At 39.1% G+C, this 25,405-nt stretch overlaps 1 protein-coding gene across 3 annotated transcripts in view; it reads left to right on the top strand.

The window, feature by feature from the left end:
• PLD1 (phospholipase D1) overlaps positions 1-25,405 on the top strand; it is a 195,441-nt gene that overhangs the window by 137,842 nt on the left and 32,194 nt on the right. For all 3 annotated transcript variants that reach the window (XM_070753638.1, XM_070753639.1, XM_070753637.1), the window contains 8 exons: positions 3,374-3,484; positions 5,988-6,194; positions 11,285-11,465; positions 12,438-12,566; positions 12,800-12,918; positions 14,155-14,268; positions 18,107-18,217; positions 20,770-20,858. In XM_070753638.1, coding sequence (XP_070609739.1) covers positions 3,374-3,484; positions 5,988-6,194; positions 11,285-11,465; positions 12,438-12,566; positions 12,800-12,918; positions 14,155-14,268; positions 18,107-18,217; positions 20,770-20,858 — 1,061 coding nt within the window. The remainder of the gene's footprint in view (positions 1-3,373; positions 3,485-5,987; positions 6,195-11,284; positions 11,466-12,437; positions 12,567-12,799; positions 12,919-14,154; positions 14,269-18,106; positions 18,218-20,769; positions 20,859-25,405) is intronic.

The following is a 25,405-nucleotide window of genomic DNA, read 5'->3' as shown; positions in this document are numbered from 1 at the left end:
TGGCACCTGTGCCATAGGTTCGCCATCACTGTCCTAGACTGCGTTCAAAAATAGAGATCAGTTTGCATCAGTGAGATTTTTTTTTTTTAGGTCCATCTCCCTCTCACATGACCTCTTGTCTCATTTTTTATTGCTTCCTTGACCTCTGTGCCAAACCCCTGAATATTGCCAAAGGTAGACAATCCCTCCTTCCTAAACCTCTCCTTGATTGTACTTTTCAGTTTTCAAACATTTCCCCACGTTCATTTTGAAGGCATCTGCACTCAAAAAAAACTCCTGATGCAAACTGAAGGGAGTTTAGTTCAAAGTGTTATTTGCATCCTGTGTGATTAACTCTTTTGGTCTGTTCCAAGGGACAACAGGGCCGTGAGCAGAAATAGTTGAAAATTGACTTTCCAGACAGAGATGATCTCACTGTAGTGTGATATATTCTATTTGTTTGCTTTTGAAATGGATACTCATTAAATTGCTAACGATGGGCATTGATCTTCTCCAAAAATATAGATCTAATTAGGAGAGAGCTTAACATGTGACTTGTTACTGAGCTTGAGGTGACTGATTACTTTAATGGAAGCTTTCTGTTGTCTTCATAAAATACTTGTGCCAATGTGGAAAAGGTATGGTTTGAGTTCTTGTAGGTTGGAAAGAATTATTTCCTTTCTGCCAAGGATGATCCCATCCTAGAGTATCACCTTGGGATGGCGATCAAATCATTGATACACTTCTGGCTAGCATAACAATAATTTTATTGTGGCAAAGGGAGAAAAGGTCATGTCACAAATTGAAGGCTCTATCAGAGCTTGTATTTGCGGAAACTAGCCTGTTTGTGCCCAGTCCAGTCAGCCCACCAACCCAAGCAGCCAGCCAGCCACAGAGCAGTAGAAATGGAGTTGAAGTCTTCAATGAAACACAGCAGCAGTAGGAAGTTGTGGAAAAATATATTTACTTCTTTATACTACTACTACTACTACTACTACTACTTTCTATACTATACTATACATACAATAAACTAGTATCTTACTAGTACCTTGCTACAACTAGTTCAATAACTCACAGGAACAGTGTTACAGTGTTACAGCTTCTTCTAAATATACAGTGGTACCTCATGATATGAACCTCTCGTCTTACGAACAACCCGAGATACGAACCCGGGGTTCAGAAATTTTTGCCTCTTCTTACGAACTTTTTTGTTCTTACGAACCCGCCGCCACCAAGAAGCCCCGCCGCCCGGCTGTCGCTTTTTGAAACAGCCGGGGGGCTTCCCAGCGTCCTCCTGAACCCGAACGACAAACCCGAACTTCTGGGTTCGGCGTTCGGGAGGCCGCCGAGAAGCCCCCCGGCTGTTTTAAAAGGTGACAGCCGGGCAGCGGGGCTTCTTGGCAGCCTCCCAAATGCCGAACCCGGAAGTTCGGCAAAAGTTCGGGTTCGGGAGGCCGCTGGGAAGCCCCGCCGCCCAGCTGTCATCTTTTAAAACAGCCGGGGGGCTTCTTGGCGGCCTCCCGAACGCCGAACCTGGAAGTTTGGCAAAAGTTCGGGTTCAGGAGGTCACTGGGAAGCCCCGCCGCCCGGCTGTCACCTTTTAAAACAGCCGGGGGGCTTCTTGGCGACCTCCCGAACGCCGAACCCGGAAGTTTGGGTTTGGCGTTCGGGTTCAGGGGGACGCTGGGAAGCCCCCCCGGCTGTTTCAAAAGGTGACAGCCAGGCGGCGGCGTTTTTTTGCGTTTTTGTTTTTCGTTGCACGGATTAATTGGGAAACAATGTTTCATCTTACAAACTTTTCGTCTTACAAACCTCCCCCTGGAACCAATTAGGTTCGTAAGACGAGGTATTACTGTACTTCCATGAACAGCAACAGCACACAGCTAACAGCGAACAGACAGAGAGAGAAAGCAAGGAGCTCTTGCCTAGTTAAATACTTTTCACATAATTGTAGGTTGCTGCACGCCCAACTGCCTCAGAATAGCATTCTGCATTCTTACCTGAGGCCTACTTTCTATGATATTACCTAGGGATTTTTATTTTCTGACAGGCTCTTGGATTGTTCTGCTTCCAGATCTCAGATTTTAAGCTTTAATTTTGAGTTTAGCTGATTTTTAAAAAACATGCACAGGTTGCTAAGTTTCTTGGTTATTTTAAAATAGAATAATGTTTATCAGCATTAAAAGAAAGAGCAGGAGCCGAGCTGTCTATAATGTTTTGGAATATTTAGTGAGCTCATCTGGAATTTTGACAACTCATCCTGGGCACATCCTAGGTATTAGAAACATAGAAACATAGAAGTCTGACGGCAGAAAAAGACCTCATGGTCCATCTAGTCTGCCCTTATACTATTTCCTGCGTTTTATCTTAGGATGGATATATGTTTATCCCAGGCATGTTTAAATTCAGTTACTGTGGATTTACCAACCACGTCTGCTGGAAGTTTGTTCCAAGGATGTACTACTCTTTCAGTAAAATAATATTTTCTCATGTTGCTTTTGATCTTTCCCCCAACTAACTTCAGATTGTGTCCCCTTGTTCTTGTGTTCACTTTCCTATTAAAAACACTTCCCTCCTGAACATTATTTAACCCTTTAACATATTTAAATTTTTCGATCATGTCCCCCCTTTTCCTTCTGTCCTCCAGACTATACAGATTAAGTTCATTAAGTCTTTCCCAATACATTTTATGCTTAAGACCTTTCACCATTCTTGTAGCCCGTCTTTGGACCCGTTCAATTTTGTCAATATCTTTTTGTAGGTGAGGTCTCCAGAACTGAACACAGTATTCCAAATGTGGTCTCACCAGCGCTCTATATAAGGGGATCACAATCTCCCTCTTCCTGCTTGTTATGCCTCTAGCTATGCAGCCAAGCATCCTACTTGCTTTTCCTACTGCCCGACCACACTGCTCACCCATTTTGAGACTGTCAGAAATCACTACCCCTAAATCCTTCTCTTCTGAAGTTTTTGCTAACACAGAACTGCCAATGCAATACTCAGATTGAGGATTCCTTTTCCCCAAGTGCATTGTTTTACATTTGGAAACATTAAACTGCAGTTTCCATTGCTTTGACCATTTATCTAGTAAAGCTAAATCATTTACCATATTACAGACGCCTCCAGGAATATCAACCCTATTGCACTTTAGAGTCATCGGCAAATAGGCAAACCTTCCCTACCAAACCTTCCCCTATGTCACTCACAAACATATTCTTATCTTAACATCCTAATCTTAACATCCCTTCTAAGTGCAACCCCTGGCCCACAAAAGATTGCCCACCTTGCTATTGTAGCATAACCCCAACAAGTAAATACTGGTGTAAAGCATTTGGCTAAGCTATTAGTTGGTTCTGCATGCATCAAATATGACTGGTTTTTTTTTTCCTGACAGCAACAAGGGGTGAGAATCTTTGTGATGCTCTACAAAGAATTAGAACTCACTCTGGGTATCAACAGTGAATATACTAAGAGGACTCTAATGCGTCTACATCCCAATATTAAGGTATTTGTATCCATTATAACAATTGTACTGTTTATTTAACTTTAGATATAGCTGCTGCACATTGAAGCTGTTGACCTCTATAGAGTAACTGTTGCTCTATTCACAAAAGAACTTCAAGACACAGGAAGAAATGGTATTTTAGTACTGTACTCAAAAACATGTTTATTATATTTATGAGGATATGTCCAAAAATAAAGTAGTTTTCATTCTGTCATTCTGGCCTTCTGAAGGTCAGTCTTTTCATTCTTCTAGAGAAAATCACATACTTCAGTTCAGTTTTATTACCAGATCTAAAAAATATAGACCATATGAAAAGAAGTTCAAAGATGTACTGAAAGATACATAAAATATGCTGTTTCCAAATAAACAGCACTATACAGAACTGTAAAAATGTAATGTTGCCAATTGTAATTAAATAGAACTAAATAATAAGAAATAATAAAAATAATGAATAATAATACAGAAAGATCTAGGCAGATTAACACTATGGGCCCACACTAACAACATGATGTTCAATGTCGACAACAGCAAAGTCCTTCATCTTGGTTAAAAAAAAAACTAGACACACATACAGCCTGGGAAAAACCCCACTTAGCAGCAGTGACTGCGACAGAGATCTTGGAGTCTTGGTGGATAATCAACTAAACATGAGCCAGCAATGTGCAGCAGCGGCCAAAAAAGCCAACACCATCCTAAGCTGCATAAACAGAGGGATACACTCCAAGACCAGGGAAGTATTAATACCACTCTACTACGCCCTGGTCAGACCCCATCTGGAGTACTGCATCCAGTTCTGGTCACCACACTTCAAAAGAGACATTGAGACTCTGGAGAAGGTGAAGAAAAGAGCAACCAAAATGATTAGGGAACTTGAAACCAAGACTTACGAAGAGAGATTGCGGGAACTGGGCATGGATAGCCTTGAGAAAAGGAGGGCCAGAGGGGACATGATAGCTGTATACAGGTATATGAGGGTTGCCACAGAGAGGAGGGGGGTCACTCTATTCTCCAGAGAACCAGAGGGCTGAACGAGGAACAACGGCTGGAAGCTGACCAAGGAGAAATTCAACCCAGAAGTAAGGAAGAACTTCCTGACGGTCAGAACGATCAACCATTGGAACAACCTGCCTGCGGAGGTTGTGAACTCCCCAACTCTAGACACTTTCAAGAGGAGATTGGACTGCCACTTGGCTGGGGTGCTTTAGGATTCCTGCTCAGGCAGGGGGTTGGACTTGATGACCTGCATGATCCCTTTCAACTCTAACAATAAATAAATATCTGAAACCTTCTTATTAATATTTTTTTGAATATTAGAAATAGCAAAATGAGAACATAAGAAGAGCCATGCTGAATCAGGCCAAAGCCCATCGAGTCCAGCATTCTGTGTCACACAGTGGCCCACCAATTGTCCATGGGGATCTTGAGCAGAAAGAGAAGGCAAGACCCTCCTTTTCCCTTGACCCCCAACAAATGGGACCCAAGGGAATCTTTGACTTACAGCCACAGTTGGAACCTATATTTCCATGGCTAAACAAGGCAATTGCTAAATAACCCACACCCGATTTTACAACTTGTCTTCATTTGGCTGCATTCTGTGAGGTAGAATTAACATAGTCAGAATATCTGCGAGACCGCCTTCTGCCGCATGAATCCCAGTGACCGATTAGGTCCCACAGAGTTGGCCTTCTCCAGGTCCCGTCGACTAAACAATGTCGTCTGGTGGGACCCAGGGGAAGAGCCTTCTCTGTGGTGGCCCCGACCCTATGGAATCAGCTCCCCCTGGAGATCAGAACTGCCCCCACCCTCCTTGCCTTTCATAAACTTCTTAAAACCCACCTCTGCCGTCAGGCATGGGGGAAGTGAGACATCTCCCCTTGCCTATGTAATTTTATGTATGGAATGTTTGTGTGTATGCTTTTATATAAGGGTTTTTTTAGGTTTTTTAATGTAAAATTGTTATTTTAGATTTTAATATTATATTTGTTATTGTCTGTTGTTTTTGTCACTGCTGTGAGCCGCCCCCACTCTGCGGAGAGGGGCGGCATACAAATTTAATTAAATAATAATAATAATAATAATAATAATAATAATAATAATAATAATAATAATAATAGTCAGACAGTGCTGGTCAGATAAAAGGAATCTGAATGACCAAGGCATGTATCTAGAAACAGAGATAACAACTCCAGACATACATCAAGGGGGAAAAAATACAAAATGACTCCAAGTTGCTCCTGTTCCATGTGAGCATAGAAACTAGCTTCACCGATGAGTGTCAAGTAGGTGTTAAACCTAGCCAAAGAGAAAGTCCAGCTAAATTTAGGAATGATTACATAATTGTGATAGCATGCTAGTTGAATGTGATGGAGAAAAACCTGCTCAGAAAGAGAATCTTATATATTTATTCATCTGTATGGAATTTCTGATCATCTAAGGTTTGCACCATTAAAATCTTCACCTATAATCCACTTGATGTTAAGGTCAGTGTTTCTTTTTTTTCCAGGTAATGAGGCATCCTGATCATGTGTCCTCTACTGTTTATTTATGGGCCCACCATGAAAAGCTGGTGATAATTGACCAGTCCGTAGCTTTTGTTGGTGGTATAGACTTGGCATATGGCAGATGGGATGACAATGAGCACCGACTGACAGATGTGGGCAGCGTGAAACGGGTGATAGCGACCAAATCTGAGTCTTCAGTGAATCTTTCCGTAAGTATGATTTCTGCAGCCTGACAACAAAGGAAAAAAGCACAAAATGTTGAAATGGAATTACACAAATCATGGAAGCTACCTCTGAGATTGATACTACATTCAGCTTCTTCAGGAAACGTCACTATCAAACAAGTTTCTGTTAGTATTAGTGTGGCATAGGAGTTAAAGTGCGAGCTTAGAAAGCGGAAGCTTGTGAGTTCTACTCCTGCATTACGCATGAAAGCTGCCTTTGGACTAATCACCAGAAGTTCTAGTCCTGCTTCATCAATCTTTGTCAACCAGACCTACCTTGCAGAGAAAATGGATATACAGTATTTGCTGTCTCGAGTTATTTATAAACAAGAATAAAAAATAAATAACGTAAAAAATAAAAATTAACGAAGGTGGGATACAAATAAATAAAAATTAATTGAATTAAAGATCAAGACACTAGGATTAATGTTTTATGAGTTTGCTTATAGATAAAGGATGGAATATAGGATGAAGAGATATTTATTTAACCTTACAGGGATGAAGAATTGGTAAATTAGTTTTTATTTGTAGCCAGGAGGTCTAGAACTCATTTATTTTTATATTTTCATTTTCTTTATTCTTGTTTTTCTTTTTGCTAATACTTTTTATTTTTTTCCCATTATGTTTGCTTTCTCTATGTTTAAATTTTATTAGTTTTTAATAATTGAAATTCATATACATACATACACAGGCACACACACGCACACATACATGCAAATACAGTGATACCTAATCTTACAAATGCCTCATCATACAAACTTTTCGAGATACAAACCCATGGTTTAAGATTTTTTTGCCTCTTCTTACAAACTATTTTCACCTTACAAACCCACCGCCGCCACTGGGATGCCCCGCCTATGGACTTCTGTTGCCAGCGAAGCACCCATTTTTGCTCCTGCGATTCCCCATAGGAAACCCCACCTCCGGACTTCAGTGTTTTTGTGATGCTGCAGGGGAATCCCAGCAGGGGAATCCCAGCAGTGCAAAAATGGGTGCTTCGCTGGCAACGAATGTCTGGAGGTGGGGTTTCCCATGGACGGGAGCCTCAGGGGAATCCCAGCAGCACAAAAACGGGTGCTTCGGATGGCAAAAGGGGTGAATTTTGGGCTTGCACGCATTAATAGCTTTTCCATTGATTCCTATGAGAAACATTGTTTCGTCTTACAAACTTTTCACCATAAGAACCTCGTCCCGGAACCAATTAAGTTTGTAACACAAGGTATCACTGTATATGTATTAATGTACACATTCCCAAGGTAACTTTGCCTGGATAAAATCATATTCACAAATACCTCAAATATCTGCAGGGTTGTCTTTTATATCTTTTCTGCCAGGTTATAGAGAACTGTTGGTTTAAGAAACAGCACTCTTAACATCTTTCTATTTGTGATTCTTTGCTGCTTTGATTTAAACTGATAAGACATCACAAAGGAAAAGCCAAGGAACATGGGATGATGTCTATCGGATTTTGATTTTGTTTTCCGCGGTCAATTTTGTATGTTGCTTACCTTGTGAAAGCCTGTGCTTTTTTCTTAAAGAGATTCTAAATTTATTAATACTCCCATCCAAAATTAAATTGTGCAGGTATCTTACAGTTTACTGATCTCTGAATCCTCTGAACTTGTGTAAAATAAATGCATACAGATCTGTTATAGGTCAGCTTCCCTTCCTTTTAAATTATGGCTTCCGAAAATCAACAAGAAATTGAGAAAGTAATTCTCCTACCTTGTTTCAGATTGACATTTAGACAGCTGCTCGGGTCAGTGGAGGTGCCTGGCAATTGGTTTAAGATTTCTGGCAGGCTTAGCTCCTGGGAAATCATTTTATATAAGGCTATATCTATCAAACAACATATCCTGCATCCAATTTCTGGTGCCTTTTAACCTGCTCTGCTAAACTCTGTGTTTCCCTGCTAACAAGCCAGTTTAATGCAGATTGCAGACTCCCTGTGGTACAGTAGAAACTGAATACCTATCTACTTTCAGTTTTTATCTGAATATCTTTTGCAGGATCAGTTGGGATGCTGCAGGTCATCTTATTGTTATTTTTTTTAGAATTAGAATTCTTTATAGCCCAAGTGTGATTGGAGAGACAGGGAATTTGACTCTGGTGCATAAGCTCTTTGAGTACAGACAAGCAACAAATGATAAATCATGACCATAATTATAAAATACAATCATCGTAAATCTTAAGATACAACTCTCAGTGATAGTCATAGGATACTAAATAAAAGCAATCAACATAAATCATAAGACATAAACAACATAGTGATAGCTGTAAGATGCTAAAAGAATAGCTAATAGGAAATATGAGAAGGATAATACAGCCCTGGTTTGATATTCTAGCATCAACCCTGTCAACCCTAGCATACAAGTCCTCAGTCCAGACAACTATTTTTGTAATTTTTTTCTCCCCATCAAAATCATACATAACATTATATATATCTTAATAGAGTAATCCCTCGTTTTTGGCAGGGGATGCGTTCCAAGACCATGGAAATTGAATTTCCATGAAGTAGAGGAAATATTTTTTTTTATGTATTTAACAAGTATTTGGAGTTTTAAAACCCACCCTTTGCGTTAAACAGTCATTCTATAATGTTTCTCAGCTGGAACTACATGTGATATCCTACCAGTTTCTTTAGTAGAGTACAGTAGTACTGCAGAAGAATTTTATGAATTTTTAATGGCTTTAAAATTTTCAATGGATTTAATGGATTTAAGCCCTCTTTGAAAACCCATGAAGTAGCGAATTCGCAAAAGATGAACCGCGAAGTAGCGAGGGATTACTGTATACATATATTATCACTTTAAAAATAGTAATACAATAATCCAATTTTAATTGTATTATTCGATCTGTCTCAATCTTCTCTCTCTCCACTCCCCTCTTTCTATCTCGGGTGGCTATTCCACCCCTAATAATTATTTTCTTACGCCTTCTCTCCCCTTTCCTACTATCATGTCCTCCTCCTTCCTCCTGCTCTACTTCCCCCTCTAGTCTCTCTCCTTTCTCTCCTTCCTACCACCTCTCATATCTTCTTTGCCCTTTCCTACTAGCATCTCCTTCTTCTTCTTGCTTCTCTACATCCCTTCCTACTCTCTATCCTTTTTCTCCTCCTCTCCTACTTCCTCTTATGTCCTCTAAATCCTTCCCTGAGTGGATAATTCTCGTTACAATTTTAAAAAAAATATTTCTATTCTTCAATGCAACTTAATAAACATATATTATTTACTAATCATTAATACTTCTCATTTTCATATCCATATGTCATTAATCTCATGCTACCTCCTTTGTCTAATTTCATCACCCGGATTACACCAATTGTTTCATTTTACAATGAAGTTTTAATGCTTTTGCTTACTTCCTCAGCTAGTTATTCTCTCTTGCTGAATAAATCTAGGCCTTTGTGCTTCATTCATTTACTTGCTTTCTTACTCATCATTCATTTTTCTTAACCCCATCTTAATTTAATGCCTCAAAGAAAATTCCACAATTACTTATTATCAAAAATAAAGTATCAATTCATATTGAATATTTTATATCTTATATCTAACTGATATCCTTACAATACAAGGAAAAGCAGGTATCATTCAAATTCCAAAACTCAAGCACATTAACTTCTTTCATTCATTATTCATTATACTATATCTTCATCCCTAATATTACAGATATATTATTTTACATTTATTTCAACAAATCCAATTTGTACTACTCTATAATATAATTATATTTTCCAAATTATTGCTAAATTGTATAATTAATTGCTTTTAAATAGTTATATTAAATTTAAATTCTTAAGCCATCTGTCCCTACATAAGCATCACTTGATGGACCTACTGGGGTTGTGAGCTAGCTGGAGCTGTTTCAGGAAATGTTCTATAGGGGTTACACAACTGTTAGACATATTCAGACCCTCTGACTTGTGGCTCAGAATCCAGACTTCATCTGTTGAAAAGAACTGTGATTTAAATAACTGCATAAGCGTTTCCTTTAATATTTGTTTTTGTTAACATGCAGTGAGAAATAAACCAGGGATGAAATGCTACTGGTAATAAAAAAGTTCACCTGCACTGGTAGTAAAAAAAATGCTTTAAAAAAGTTTTTAAAAGTGGTTCCAATGATCAGATGTGCTGTGCGATCATAGGAACCTTTTTTTTTTACTTTTTAAAGCATTTTTTACTACTGGTTTTGGCAACTTGGTAATTAAAAAATGCTTTAAAAAGTTTTTTTTTTTAAGGTGCTTAATCGATTGTGGGCACTGATTGTCACAGCTGATTGTTGGAACTTTTAAAAAGACATTTAAAGCATTTTTTAACTACCGGTTAACTGGTAGTTTAAAAATTATTTTTAAAAGTTTTAAAATGTTGGCCACACCTATCCAGTCACATGACCTGCCCACCAAGCCACGCCCACAGAACTAGTAGGGAAAATTTTTGAATTTCACCACTGGTATAAACCCATGGAACCCAAACTAGTTTTGCAGTATTGGCTTGGAGATTTACTTCTGTTTTTCTTAAAGTTCACGCTATGTGTTTCCTTTAATCTTTTCAGAAACAGCATATAGTGTTTTCAGAAACAGCACATAGTGTAGTTCTTGTGAGGCTGTATAATTTTTGAATGAAAATATGAGGGTTTTTGTTCATAACTGATTTGTTTTCCGTGTGAAGCAGCTTTAATTCATTTTGGTCCAAAAGCCTCTTTGGGCAAGAAGAACAAGTGATGATAAGTGTGTCATGTTTTTAAGCAAATGACATGATTTGTACAATCATCTTAGATGTCATGATATTATTACGTGATAATACATTATTGGCATTATATTATAATGTACGTCCTCATTTTAATGTTGTTATGGCTTTTACAGATGCTGCAGGTTTGATATATCCTCATTTATAGGATATGCTTTAAGGCCTGTAGCATATTCTGAATAGACAGAGATAAATGTTGATTAAAATGGATTACATACCATCAATATCAGATGTCAAGTCTTCGCAATCAAGATAGATACTCAAACACATACTTAAATTGGACCGTACTTGTCCTTTTTCTTTCCTAAGTCTTTAACTGAAACTGTTCAGCCTCAGGTGGAGACTCCAATGACCACACCTCTTCAAGGATGCACTGATGATGCCCCAGATACTTCAAGAATGAAAGGAGTAGGGAGACCCAAGAAATTTTCCCGATTCAGCATCTACAAACAGCTCCATCGACATACTCTGCATCGTGCGGATAGTGTGAGCAGTGTAGACAGTGATTCTTGTGAGTGGTTTTTTTATTTATTCATTGTATTTGTGTGTCGTATTTTAGAGTCAAAATCTTTCCAAGACAGGTCTCAAGATGTTTGTCAACAGGATGATGTAAAAATGAATTGATGGATGGATGGTTGGTTGGTTGGTTGGTTGGTTGGTTGGTTGGATGGATGGACGGACGGACGGACGGACGGATGGATTGGGTGGGTGGGTGGGTGGGTGGACATTCAAATAAAATCAATTAATTAAATTTTGCCATAAAATAGGGAAAACCTGGGCAACTTAAATGTAGGGCAGCCCTTAGGTTATTATATAGACTATTCATCCAACTCAAGGTAGCAACAAAAACAATCTTCTTATCTTTATAAGGACCATATGATCATTGAACAGCTTCTGGCCAATGAGATTTACAATATAGGAAATTACAATATAGGAAATTGGGAACTGGGTCTCCTCATTGCTAAGACCAACTATTGCTGCACTGATCTCCAGGATGTATAAAGAAGGAATGTGCCAGGCTTCTGAAATAATTTTTAAAAGAATGCAGGAGAATGCAGGAACATGAATATAACTTCTGTTCACACTTCTTTGTTAGAGTGATCACTTAACTGTTACTGGTGAACATTGTAAAACAGAAGAAATAGAAAGAAAATAGGAAAAAGCTCTTTGCCCTGGGACATTAATGCATGCTGGAGGAAGAGAAGGGAGTAGAGTAGAGTAGATAGAGGAGAAGAGAAGAGAAGAGACCTGTAATCCAGGGATCTCCAACCTTGACAACTTTAAGACTTGTGGACTTCAACTCCACGAGTCCACAAGTCTTACATTTGCCAAGGAGACCCCTGCTCTAATCTATTGAATAACACTCCACTTCTGTTTGCTCTGCTTTGAAGCTGCACTCTTCTTCATGATCGGTATTAATTAAATATTTGGATAACAATAATTGAGGCAGAAAATCTGTTTTGTGTTTGATTGTTTGAAACAGGTAAAGGATCAGTTTATAGTTTGAAGACAGGCGTTGGAGAGCTTCTCGGTGAAACCAGATTCTGGCATGGAAAAGATTATTGCAACTTCGTCTTTAAAGACTGGGTCCAACTAGATAAACCGTTTGCTGGTAAGCACCACTGCAAATTAGAATCATATCTGAACAGTCAGTGGGGACCAATGAATTTGTAAACGTTTAGAGACGTTTAGAGACAATGAGTTTGTGGCAAATAAGATACTTTGCTAGCGGAGGGTGTTGGATATATTGTTTCCCACAATAACCAAACAAGTGTTGGTAGCATGCCCAGTAGTAACTGATGGTTTGGGGGCTCTTGATATTTATTTTCGTTGCTTTCCCATCAGATTTTATTGATCGTTACACCATGCCAAGGATGCCATGGCACGACATTGCCTCTGTAGTCCATGGCAAAGCTGCACGCGATGTAGCTCGGCACTTTATTCAACGCTGGAACTTCACAAAGGTGGGATTCATATGTTTTTTTCAATTAACTGCTGACGGATATGTTGGGCTCTTCTGAATCCCTAGTAGAGTTATGGGGAACCTATAGCACGGGTGCCACAGGTGGCACGCAAAGCCATATCTGCTGGCATGCGAGCCGTTACCCTAGCTCAACTCCAACATGCATATGTGTGCCAGCCAGCTGATTTTTGGCTCGCACAGAGGCTCTGGGGGGGCATTTTTGGCTTCCAGAGAGCTTCCTGGGGGATAGGGGAGGGTGTTTTTACCCTCCCCTGGCTTCAGGGAAGCCTTTGGAGCCTAGGGAGGGAGAAACACGAGCCTACTGGCCCCACAAGAAGTTGGGAAAGAGGCTGTTTCCGGCCTCCAGAGGGCCTCTGGGGGACGGGTGAAGCTGTTTTTGCCCTCCCCAGGCATTGAATTATGGGTGTGGGCACTTGTGCATGTGCGATAGCACGCACGCACGCTCTTTTAGCGCCCAAGGAAAAAAAGGTTCAACATCACTGCCCTAGTAAGATGTAAAATGATGTCACATTCATACTGCATCTTAAATCTGAACATTTGCAAGCCTGACTTATTATTATTATTATTATTATTATTATTATTATTATTATTAATTAGATTTGTATGCACCCCTCTCCGAAGACTCGGAGCGGCTCACAACAAGAAACAGTACAAATCCAATACATTGAAACAAGTTAAAACCCTTAATATAAAAAACAATCATACATCTCTTACAGACCATACATAAACCAGAAACGGTCCAGGGGAATCAATTTCCTCATGCCTGATGACAGAGGTGGGTTTTGAGGAGTTTGCAAAAGGCAAGGATGGTGGGGGCAGTCCTAATCTCTGGGGGGAGTTGATTCCAGAAGGTCGGGGCTGCCACAGAGAAGGCTCTTCCCCTGGGTCCCACCAGACGACATTGTTTCATCGACGGGACCCAGAGAAGGCCAACTCTGGGACCTGACCGATTGCTGGGATTCGAGCGTCAGAAGGCAGTCTCGGAGATATTCTGGTCTGATGCCATGAAGGGCTTTATAGGTCATAACCAACACTTTGAATTGTGACTGGAAACTGATCGGCAACCAATGCAGACTGCGGAGTGTTGGTGTAACATGGGCATACCTAGGGAAGCCGATGATTGCTCTCGCAGCTGCATTCTGCACGATCTGAAGTTTCTAATGGTTTCTCTTTCTCTCTCCCCCCCCTACTCTCTCTCTTTCTTTCTTGATACAAGATCATGAAATCCAAATACAGATCCCTTTCGTACCCTTTCTTGTTGCCAAAATCTCAGCGAACAGCTGATGAGTTAAACTATCAAGTGCCCGAGGCTATGAATGCCAAAGTGCAGGTAAGAGTCTTATAATTTTTATGAAATGTATAACTGCTCTATAACTGCCAAGTGTTAGGCATTGGAATCCTTCTGTCATCATATAAAATGACTCCAAACTTGAAATTGTTCTGAGCCCATAGATTAAATGCCACTTTTTTTCTTTCTGTATCCCTGATGTACCTGGAGATGCTGTGGAAGAGGCCCATGGCCTTTTATTTTTCTTATCCACTGAAAAAAAACATCTATATATAATTTTTTATCATTCTTCAAACCAGAGACAAAGCTACCCCTGGGGATATTTACTCAAAAGTAGAGTTACTCAGTGTTGAGCAGCCTTTTGGAATTGCCAACAAAAGACATTTCCCAGTTGGATCACTAAAGTAGGCTTCCATTTACCACTTCAATTTCATTAATATCTCTTTTAAACAATGTGGGAGAAAAATATGTTTTTGGACTCTTAAATCATGAAGAATGGGAAGGAGAGGAAGACAGATGCTATTCTCTGGAAAAGCTCTGCACATTTCTCAATTATTTGCAAGATTGAGAGTCGCAGTCTAAGATGGTCTGAAAAATGTGAGGTTGTGAAAGCTTGTTCCTTGTTCCACAGGAAATAAATCTTAGGAGTTGCAATGACTTGCCCAAACACAATTAGTTGGTGAGAAAAAGTTTCAAAGGAGGCCGATTGTGGATGGAATTGATTGCTCTCTTGTAATACCATGAAATTGAAAATGATTTGTCTTCCTTGACTTTATGATCTGATGGCCTTTGCTTTCGCTAGACAAGGTCCCCGACTAGATAAAATTTATTTTCAACAGGAGAATCATCATCTCAAAACAAATTTAAAAAATGTTTATCAAACTTTTATTTAAATGAAAATGATTTATGGAAACTCTACTGGAACAAAGAAAGAGGTGTTTTGTGGTCATGGACAGCAATTTGAAGAGAAAGTTTTCAAACTGAGCATGACTCCTAAGGATTTCATGCCTGCAAACATGTATAGTATTTTTCGGAGTATAAGAGGCACCTTAGTTTTTGGGGAGGAAAATAGGGAAAAGAATCTGCTTACCAAATATTTATCTGGCTAGCATCCTTAATCTGGTCAGGTTCAGCATATTATTTTATCCCCTGGTTAGGGCTTTAAAAAAACCTTATTCAGAGAGACAAGAGCTTGTAAACCAGGATACCTGCCTTCTGCCGCACGAATCCCAGCGACCGGTCAGGTCCCACAGAGGTGGCCTTCTCCGGGTCCCGTCGACTAAACAATGTCATCTGGCGGGACCCAGGGGAAGAGCCTTCTCTGTGGCGGCTCCGACCCTCTGGAATCAGCTCCCTCCAGAGATTAGAACTGCCCCCACCCTCCTTGCCTTTCGTAAACTCCTCAAAACCCACCTTTGTCGTCAAGCGTGGGGGAACTGAGACATCTCCCCCTGCCTATGTAGTTTTAGTGCATGATATGACTGTATGTATGTTTTTTATATTGGGGTTCCTTGCTTTTTAGATTTTTTTAAATGTACAATTGCTATTTTAGATTTTAAATTATTAGATTTGTCAATACATATTGTTTTTTCTCACTGTTGTGAGCCGCCCCGAGTCTACGGAGAGGGGCGGCATACAAATCTAATAATAAATAATAATTAATAATAATAATAATAATAATAATAATAATAGTTTCAAGTTCAAGTTTCAAGTTATATTGGATTTATATGCCGCCCCTCTCCGAAAACTACTACTAGTAGTAGTAGTAGTAGTAGTAATAATAATAATAATAATAAGAAGAAGAAGAAGAAGAAGGAAGAAGAAGAAGAAGAAGAAGAAGAAGAAGAAGAAGAAGAAGAAGAAGGAAGAAGAAGAGGAGGAGGAGGAGGAGGAGGAGGAGGAGCTGGGAAAATGAATTCAAGTTTGACACCCCTGTTATAGCTAATTCCTTCTCCTACACATACAATAGGGCAGTCCTCATGATCTTCCTTTGTCATTATATTATATTGTGAAACTGTTCTGAGGAATCTGCTTTCGTCTGGTTTAAGTCCATTAGTTTGTGACCTGTACGAGTTTTAGGAGATGAGCTCATTCTTTTCAGACAAGAGAAAGGAAATGCTTTGTTGCATTAACCGTGGCAATAGAGGCAGTAGCTGTTTGAGGTTTTTCTACTGCTTTTCTTAGGAAAAAGACCTTCTGCTGACAACAATGCCTTCCTCTTCACCCTCCTTGTTGCCTCCTCGAATGAAGCGAATGGCAGTCTGGGGTTATTGTCTAATATTCCCTTAGTTTCTCCCTGTTTCGAAAATGGATAGAGGTCAGCAACAGAGTTTAGCTCAATCTCAGCTCGCCAATAATTGGATGTTCAGTGTCCCGACACCTTCAGGCAAGGCTGAAAAACAGCTGCAGTCAATCAATGAGTGGGTTCACATCTCACCCAATGCCATTGTTTGCTCGACGATAAGCTTCAAATGGGGGCTTCAGACGACATGCTGATACAACATAAAATAATATTAAGACTTGCCACCAGAAGCAGATTCTTAGGAGATAGACCTGATAGACCTAGACCTTTGTGTATAATTAGAAACATAGAAACCATAAACTAATCCATTAGCTTGATTTGCTACAAACCAACCATAGAAACATAGAAACATAGAAATATAGAAGTCTGATGGCAGAAAAAGACCTCATGGTCCATCTAGTCTGCCCTTATACTATTTTCTGTATTTTATCTTAGGATGGATATATGTTTATCCCAGGCATGTTTAAATTCAGTTACTGTGGATTTATCTACCACGTCTGCTGGAAGTTTGTTCCAAGGATCTACTACTCTTTCAGTAAAATAATATTTTCTCATGTTGCTTTTGATCTTTTTTGTGTTAGAACTGGCTGGATGCTGTGAATTGGAAAATCCTTGTATAGGATTTTCTAAGACAGGGGTGTCAAACTCGCAAGGACATGTCATCATGTGACCTATCAAATATTTTCCCCTTCGCAATATCGGAGGTAGACATGGCCAGTTTGTAACACATCCTGCCTGCAGGCCGCAAGTTTGACCTCCCTGATCTAAGATATATACTGTATTTTTCAGAGTATAAGATGCACCTTTTTCCTCCCTAAAAGAGGCTGAAAGTTCAGGTACGTCTTATACTCTGAATGTAGCTTTTTTCAAAACTTTTTTTTCAGACCTAACTAGGTATTAACAATCTTCCCAGCTCTTACCTTGCAGGTTTTTTCATTGTTACTCTCTGCAAAGAATATTTTCCAAGCCCTAAGTCTTTGCAGGGTTTTTTATTGCTCTAAATTGCTCCAAATAAGTTTCTTTCCAGCCCTAACCAGGTGCTAATGATGTTCACAGCTCTTACCAGCTTGCAAGCTCTTTCATTGTTACTCTCTGCAAAGAATGTCTTCCAAACCATGTCTTTGTAGGGTTTCTTCATTACTCTGAATGTTTCTTTCTAGCCCTAACCAGGTACTAACAATATTCCCAGCTCTTACCAGTTTGCAAGTTCTTTCATTGTTACTCTCTATGAAGAATGTTTTCCAAACCCTAAGTACAGTATTTGCAGTTTTTCTAATTGCTCTAACTTGCTCCAAATGTTTCTTTCCAGCCCTAATCAGGTGCTAATGATTTTCCCAGCTCTTACTGGCTTGCAAGCGCTTTCATTGTTACTCACGCCAAGTAAGATTTTTTAAAGCCCTAACCAGGGGATAAAATAATATGCTGAAGCTGCCCAGACTAAGGGCTCTAGCCAGATAAATATCAGCAGATTCTTTTCCCTATTTTCCTTCCCCAAAACTAAGGTGTGTCTTATACTCCGAAAAATATGGTAGATATATAGATATACTGTATATAAAAAGCTGGTGTTTTGTCTTTTAGGTGCTTCGCTCTGCTACTGATTGGTCTGCTGGTATTAAGTACCATGAAGAATCAATCCATTCTGCTTACGTGAGCGTCATAGAAAACAGCAAGTACTACATCTATATAGAGGCAAGTAGTTGCCATGTGTGGAGACCTGGCTTAGTTCAGTGAAAGTAGCTAGTGGCTATGTTTATAGTTTTCATATAGGTTGAAATTCTTCAGGGACATAAATTGTGCTGCCTGTATGTGCATAAGTAGGAATATTTTTGTGATTGGAGGCAGCGGCCGTAGAAAGGCCCTTTGAAAGCTGTATGCAACAAAATTTCATTTTAATGTATGCTGAGTAATGTATTCTAAATTCTAAGGTTGTCCCCTGGAGTTGGATGCAATCATAGAAACATAGAAACATAGAAGTCTGACGGCAGAAAAAGACCTCATGGTCCATCTAGTCTGCCCTTATACTATTTCCTGCATTTTATCTTAGGATGGATATATGTTTATCCCAGGCATGTTTAAATTCAGTTACTGTGGATTTATCTACCACATGTGCTGGAATTTTGTTCCAAGGATCTACTACTCTTTCAGTAAAATAATATTTTCTCACATTGCTTTTGATCCTTCCCCCAACTAACTTCAGATTGTGTCCCCTTGTTCTTGTGTTCACTTTCCTATTAAAAATACTTCCCTCCTGGACCTTATTTAGCCCTTTAACATATTTAAATGTTTCGATCATGTCCCCTTCTGTCCTCCAGACTATACAGATTGAGTTCATGAAGTCTTTCCTGATAGGTTTTATGCTTAAGACCTTCCACCATTCTTGTAGCCCGTCTTTGGACCCATTCAATTTTGTCAATATCTTTTTGTAGGTGAGGTCTCCAGAACTGAACACAGTATTCCAAATGTGGTCTCACCAGCACTATATATAGTGGGATCATAATCTCCCTCTTCCTGCTTGTTATACCTCTAGCTTCATTTGGCCTCTTCTTCATCACATATCTTATATGTTATCTTCTATAGGAATCAGGCCAACAGTAAAATAAATTAGACTTTCACATATTGATTGCCCTACAGATATGTTCCCAGAATTCTCAGTAATGTTCATACTAGCTGGAGGACCTTAGGAATCGAAGTCCACATAACTGGAAGGTACTCAGTTTATAGGAGTCTGCTTTTATTGTGTAATTTTTGCCTGTGACATTGCCTTCTGTGTTGAAATGATAGGCCTTCAAAGTGCAGAATGAGTCACACAATTCATTATTTTCTTCACGTCCACAAATGTGCCCTCACTCATCAGTGTGCCTTGAGAAACTATTGTTAGTCATTCTCATAAACTTTTCCTGGTTTTATGTGATGTATCTGGTAGGTAAATTCTTTGAATAAAATCTAAAGATACTCAAATTCTATCAAAGATAAATATAAATTAAATGTTCCCACATATGCAGAACTCTCATAATTTCAATGGGATTTTTTTCCTATTATAATTAATTGATTGATTGATTGATTGATTAACTTGCAATTTTATCTGGCCCAGTCTGCAAAAACTGGGTGGCTAACAATGAAACAATATTATATCTTAATGTTATTTGCAGTCTTTGCAGGTTATATTATACCATAGCATAATCCATTATGCTATCATGTTATAATCGATAGAAGCAACGTAAATAATTATACAAATGAAAATCACTGCAATAATAAACCATAGTTAAAGGCCACTGGAAAAGTGTAGATTTAATTCTTTGAAATCCACAAAGAACAGGAGAAGAATATTGCAGAGAGTGGGATTTATCACATTTTCATGCAGATCTTGAGAAGAGGCGTCTCTCGATAAACTTCCTTTTCTCCCAGAATTGAAGAAACATTTGTCTGTCTGCTAAGTAACCTTTCTACGTGGCTGAGAATTCTGCAATTCATTCCAAGATGCACTCTTTGATTAAATAGTATTTCAGCCAGAGCTTTCCATGACCTTGTGCTTTTCAGAAGTGTTTATTTTCAGAAATAAAATGTCCCAGAATTCTCAACCAGCCAGCAGGAATCCTGAGAGTTGTTTCCAAGGCACTTGGAGCACAGCAGGTTGGCAGTAGTCCAATCTTAAACATTCAAAAGATCCACAAAGGTCCTAACCAGAAGCCCCCCTCCTTCAATTATGGAGCCAACTAGAAATTCAGTTCCCCCCACCATAGAGTCTCTTCCTACGGTAGTGACCTTTTTCCTCCGCTGACCGGAAGTTCAGTTCTCCCACCATAGAGTTTCCTAGTGCGGCATCCTTTTTTCTCTACCTGTCCTAACTAAAAACCCTATCAATTTTGGAGCCGACCAGCGACAGGGAGCTGCAGCAGAGGGATGAAAGAGCCACATGTGGCTCCAGAGCTGTGGATTGCCGACCCCTGGTCCAGTCTTTGTAAATAGAAGGCTTTGAGATTGTGGCCAGTGCTTTCCTGTAACCAAGGTAGCAACTGTAAGGGAAGGGTTATTAATTATAGATTTCCACTTTTAGAAAAACTGATCTTCTCTGACATCTTCGCATCAGACTTCACAAAATAACTTGACAAATAATCCCAGAGCTCCTTCTTTAGAAATGGTTTTCTTTTCAAATATCGTGCATTCAAAACTTGCAATAACTCAGTTTTGTTAGCAGCATAAATATTTGCAATTCCTTTCTGTTTTCCTTTCCCAAACTGTAGAACCAGTTTTTTATTAGCTGCGCCGATGACAAAGTTGTGTCGAACCGAATTGGTGATGCCATTGCAAGGAGAATTCTCAAAGCTTACAGGTAATCTGGCCGCAAAAAAAAAATGTTTTTTGCAACTATTTTTGCAATGGGGAAAAAAAATTGGTGGGGAATTCTGGGAGCTGAAGTCCAGACTTTTTAAAGTTGTCAAAGATGAGAAAGCCTTCAAAGTTAGATAATCTTCAAGGAGTAGCAGGTTTTATAGAACTTGGTAGAAAGAGGGGTTTGCAATCAAAATTGTCAGTCTTGGTTTTCTTTTTTCCACTAAAGAAAAATAAGTTTTAATGTAACGTCAAGCAATATCTTAACAGTCTTCAGCCCAACACTGATATTATTTTATAAAATTTAGATATCATCAGGGGAAAAAATAATAGAAGAAAATATTTTTGGCTCAGGATTAAACTGTTTGGTGGTGTGTTTTTTAAGTGTCCTCTGAGCTTAGCTGTTTTCTTGCAGACATTTCATTACCTAACTAGGTAACATCATCAGTGCTAGGTGATGTGATAGGCTAGGCTAGCACTGAAGACGTAGCCTAGCCGGGTAATGAAACAATTGAGCTCAAAATTTCAAGACAATTGTTAAATGAGTTTTGCCCTGTTTTATGATCTTTCTTGTAACAACTGTTAAGTGAATCACTGCACTTCTTAACTTAGTTTAATTAACAACTAACATTTAGTGAATCTGGCTTCCCCGTTGACTTTGCTTCTCAGGTCACAAAAGGGAATAACATGACCCAGGACATTGCAATTTGTGATAAATACATGTCCGTTGCCAAGCATCCATATTTTGATCACAAGGATGCTGAAAGGGTCTATTCTCTATTTCTATTTCTTTTGGGTCCATCCCTATGTATGCCATTTTCCCTTCTTTTATTTGCCTTATTTATATACAGTGGTATAGCTACTTAAGAACTTAATTCGTTCCATGACCAGGTTCTTAAGTAAAAAAGTTTGTAAGTAGAAGCATTTTTTCCCATAGGAATCAATGTAAAAGCAAATAATGCATGCAAACCCATTGGGAAAGAAATAAAAGCATGGTATTTGGGTGGGAGGAGGAGGAGGAAGAAGAGGAGGACAGTCGCTGCTGAAGGAAGATACATTCAGGAGGTAGAATCTAATGACCCCAGGCTTGACTGCATAGATGAATCTTTAGCCCCTCCCCCTCCTTTTAAGGCGAGGAGGGAGGGCAACACAAATCTCTGGGGGGAGTTGATTCCAGAGGGCTGGGGCCCCTATAGAGAAGGCTCTTCATAATCCTGAATTGCTTTTTTCAGCGCCATTGTGACTTTTGCAGCCTTCCACTTACAACAGTTCATTTAGTGACCATTCACAGCTGCAACGGCACAGGGAAAAAAATGACTTGTGACCATTTTTCACATGTGCAACCCTTGCAGCATCCCCGTGGCCAAGTAATCAAAATTCAAATGGTTCACATTTATGACGGTTGCCATGTCTCAGTCATGTGATCCATCTTTTGTAAGCTTCTGAAAAGCAAGGCCAGCGGGGAAGCACTCAACAGCTGCGTTGTTAATTTAACAGCTGCAGTGATTTGCTTATTATTTATTTTATTTTATTTATTTTATTTATTTTATTTATTTTACTTTATTTTACTTTATTTTACTTTATTTTATTTTACTTTATTTTACTTTATTTTATTTATATTATCTCTGAAACAGACTCTGAGCGGCTAACAATGGTTTATAAATAAATACGTAAATAAGTAAGAAACAGTAAAAAAACCATCAATAAAACCACATATATCATTTTTTAAAAAACCATGCGTACTAATCATCCATCTTTTTTTCGATATAATTTTTTTTTCTCCACCACAAAATAAAACAATAAATGGTTATAAACACAACAACAATGCTTAAAATCAATCATATACAAACATTTCTTTTCTCATTACTCACTCCACGGAAGGTCTTATCTCTCTTCCCGTATAAAATTTTCTGTTGATTTTACACCATATTAGCAATTCTTAAAATTCTATATTAAAATCCATCTTAATTCCAGGCCTGCCGGAAAAGCCAGGTTTTGACGGCTTTCCGGAAGATGGGTAAGGAGGAGATAATGCAAATCTCTGGGGCCAGTTGATTCCACAGGGTCAGAGTCGCCACAGAGAAGTCCCTTCCCCTAGGCCCTGCTAGGCAACATTGCTTGGCTGACGGGATCTGGCCGCAGCGAGGTATGAGGTCGGAGGCGGTCCCGTAAATAGTTAAGAACTGTGACTCACTCAACAAATGTCTTGTTTAACACTAGAAATTTTGAGCTCAATTGTTGTCCTATGTCAGTGCTTCTCAATTATTTTGTGCCCCTCCCCAGGAAGAAGTAAACATTTCGCACACCCCCAACTCTCTGCCGGGACTGTAAATAGTATCAGTAGCAAGATTCATCCCGAAACACAGCTGATCAGGGGAGGACGCCCCCTCTATTTGAGAAACACTGTCCTAAGTTGACGTCCAGCTGTACATGCAATTTTGCAATCAATTTTCACATTTTTTAAAATAATAATAATAATAATATTTATTTTCCTGCCGCACGAATCCCAGCGACCGATTAGGTCCCACAGAGTGGGCCTTCTCCGGGTCCCGTCAACTAAACAATGTCGGTTGGCGGGGCCCAGGGGAAGAGCCTTCTCTGTGGCGGCACCGGCCCTCTGGAACCAACTCCCCCCGGAGATTAGAACTGCCCCTACTCTTCCTGCCTTCCGTAAACTCCTTAAAACCCACCTTTGCCGTCAGGCATGGGGGAACTGAAACATCTTCCCCTGGGCATGTCTAATTTATATATGGTATGCTTGTGTGTATGTCTGTTAGTATATGGGGTCTTTTTTAAATCTTTAATATTTTAAATTGTCAGATTATTTATGATTTGTTTCCACGTGTTGTGAGCTGCCCCGAGTCTTCAGAGAGGGGCGGCATACAAATCTAAGTAATAAATAAATAATAAAATAAATAATAATAATAATAATAATAATAATAATAATAATAATAATAATAATAATAATTTATTGGACTTGTATGCCGCCCCTCTCCAAAGACTATTTAAACTATTGAGCCATGACAACAAACAATGTACTGTTCAGAGATCACAAATTCTTTCTAGAAAGGCGTTGGCTGAAATCCTTTCGGATTGCTTGAAGGATCCCCAACTCTGGGTTAGTCAAATAAATTATGGAAATGAAAAACAGATAATTTACATAATTCTAAATAGAGCCTTGGGTTTCCATGGTACAGAATATAGCTAAAGAGACGGGATATGATTCCCTGGGTATAATTGTGATTCAGGTAGTGGCATATGCATGGTAACAAATTGTATTCCTGTATCAAAACAAGTGATCAATTTTCAACCCCTAGAGCATTTTCAGAAGCTCAATTGATCATGAGATCTGCAGCTTGGCCTCCAGATCGACATTTTATGCCGCAGAGCCCACATACTTCAACCAAATTGGATCTCCGGGATTCTATTTGACAGCCAAACAAAATATCAAGTTTTACATTTTCTGTATTCGCCACTGTTGTGCATACAAATAAGCAAACATGTTTCTCAGCAGGAGAATTGGAAAAAAGATATCTAATGTGTGTTTTGATGCTCGGAGCACTGGAGATATTCTCTCCAAAGTAGCCCGGAGGTGGCATATGTCACCTTTGGTAAGGCTGGCTGGAATTTCTGGGTTTGGCAACATCTGGATTGTGTCAGTTTAGTCATTTCTAAGCTGCAGATTTGGATGGAGTATAGGATATGTAAAATATGTCTTATGAGGTACAGATCTGATCTAAGATCATAAAGGTAGTCCTTGGAATTACATCCATAATTGAGTGGTCATTAAGCAAACTGCGATGATTCAATGTTCAGGTTAGCCAAACCCATGGTAACCAATTGATGATTTATTGATTTTTTGCAAGGAACAGGAAATTTTTTAAAAAGTGATAAATCCCCCAGTCCTCAGAGGAGATTCCATAAATAAATAAATAACTAAATAAATCACAATTGTGTGACAATGACAATTCAAGCCATTGTAAATGCAGACCATTTGCCAAACACCCAAAATGTGATCCCATGAATGTGGGGAAGTTAAAACCAGATTGTAACTACCGTACCTTTGTGGAGGTCTGTCGTAACTTCGAATGGTTGCTTAGCAACCAGTCATAAGTCAAGGGCTACCTGCATATAGTACATTCTCAGAAATGACACAAGCATTTTGAGCTTCTGGTTACTGGCATTCACACCGGTAATAATAATAATAGTAATAATAATTATTATTATTATTATTATTATTATTATTATCATCATCATCATCATCATCATCATCATCATTATTATTATTTATTAGATTTGTATGTCGCCCCTCTCCAAAGACTCAGGGCGGCTCACAACAACGATAAAAACAATATTATAATGGCACAAATCTAATATTAAAAAACTAAAAACCCTATCATAATTAAAAACCAAACAGCACATACATACCAAACATAAATTATAATAGCCTGGGGGAAAGGTGTCTCAAATCCTCCGTGCCTGGCGGTATAGGTGGGTCTTAAGTAGTTTACGAAAGGCAAGGAGGGTGGGAGCAGTTCTAATCTCCGG

Source organism: Erythrolamprus reginae, chromosome 5, assembly GCF_031021105.1.
Source record: "Erythrolamprus reginae isolate rEryReg1 chromosome 5, rEryReg1.hap1, whole genome shotgun sequence".
Taxonomy (NCBI): Eukaryota; Metazoa; Chordata; class Lepidosauria; order Squamata; family Dipsadidae; genus Erythrolamprus; species Erythrolamprus reginae.
The sequence above is the reverse complement of the archived record's forward strand: the minus strand, read 5'-3'. Positions and strand labels throughout refer to the sequence as shown.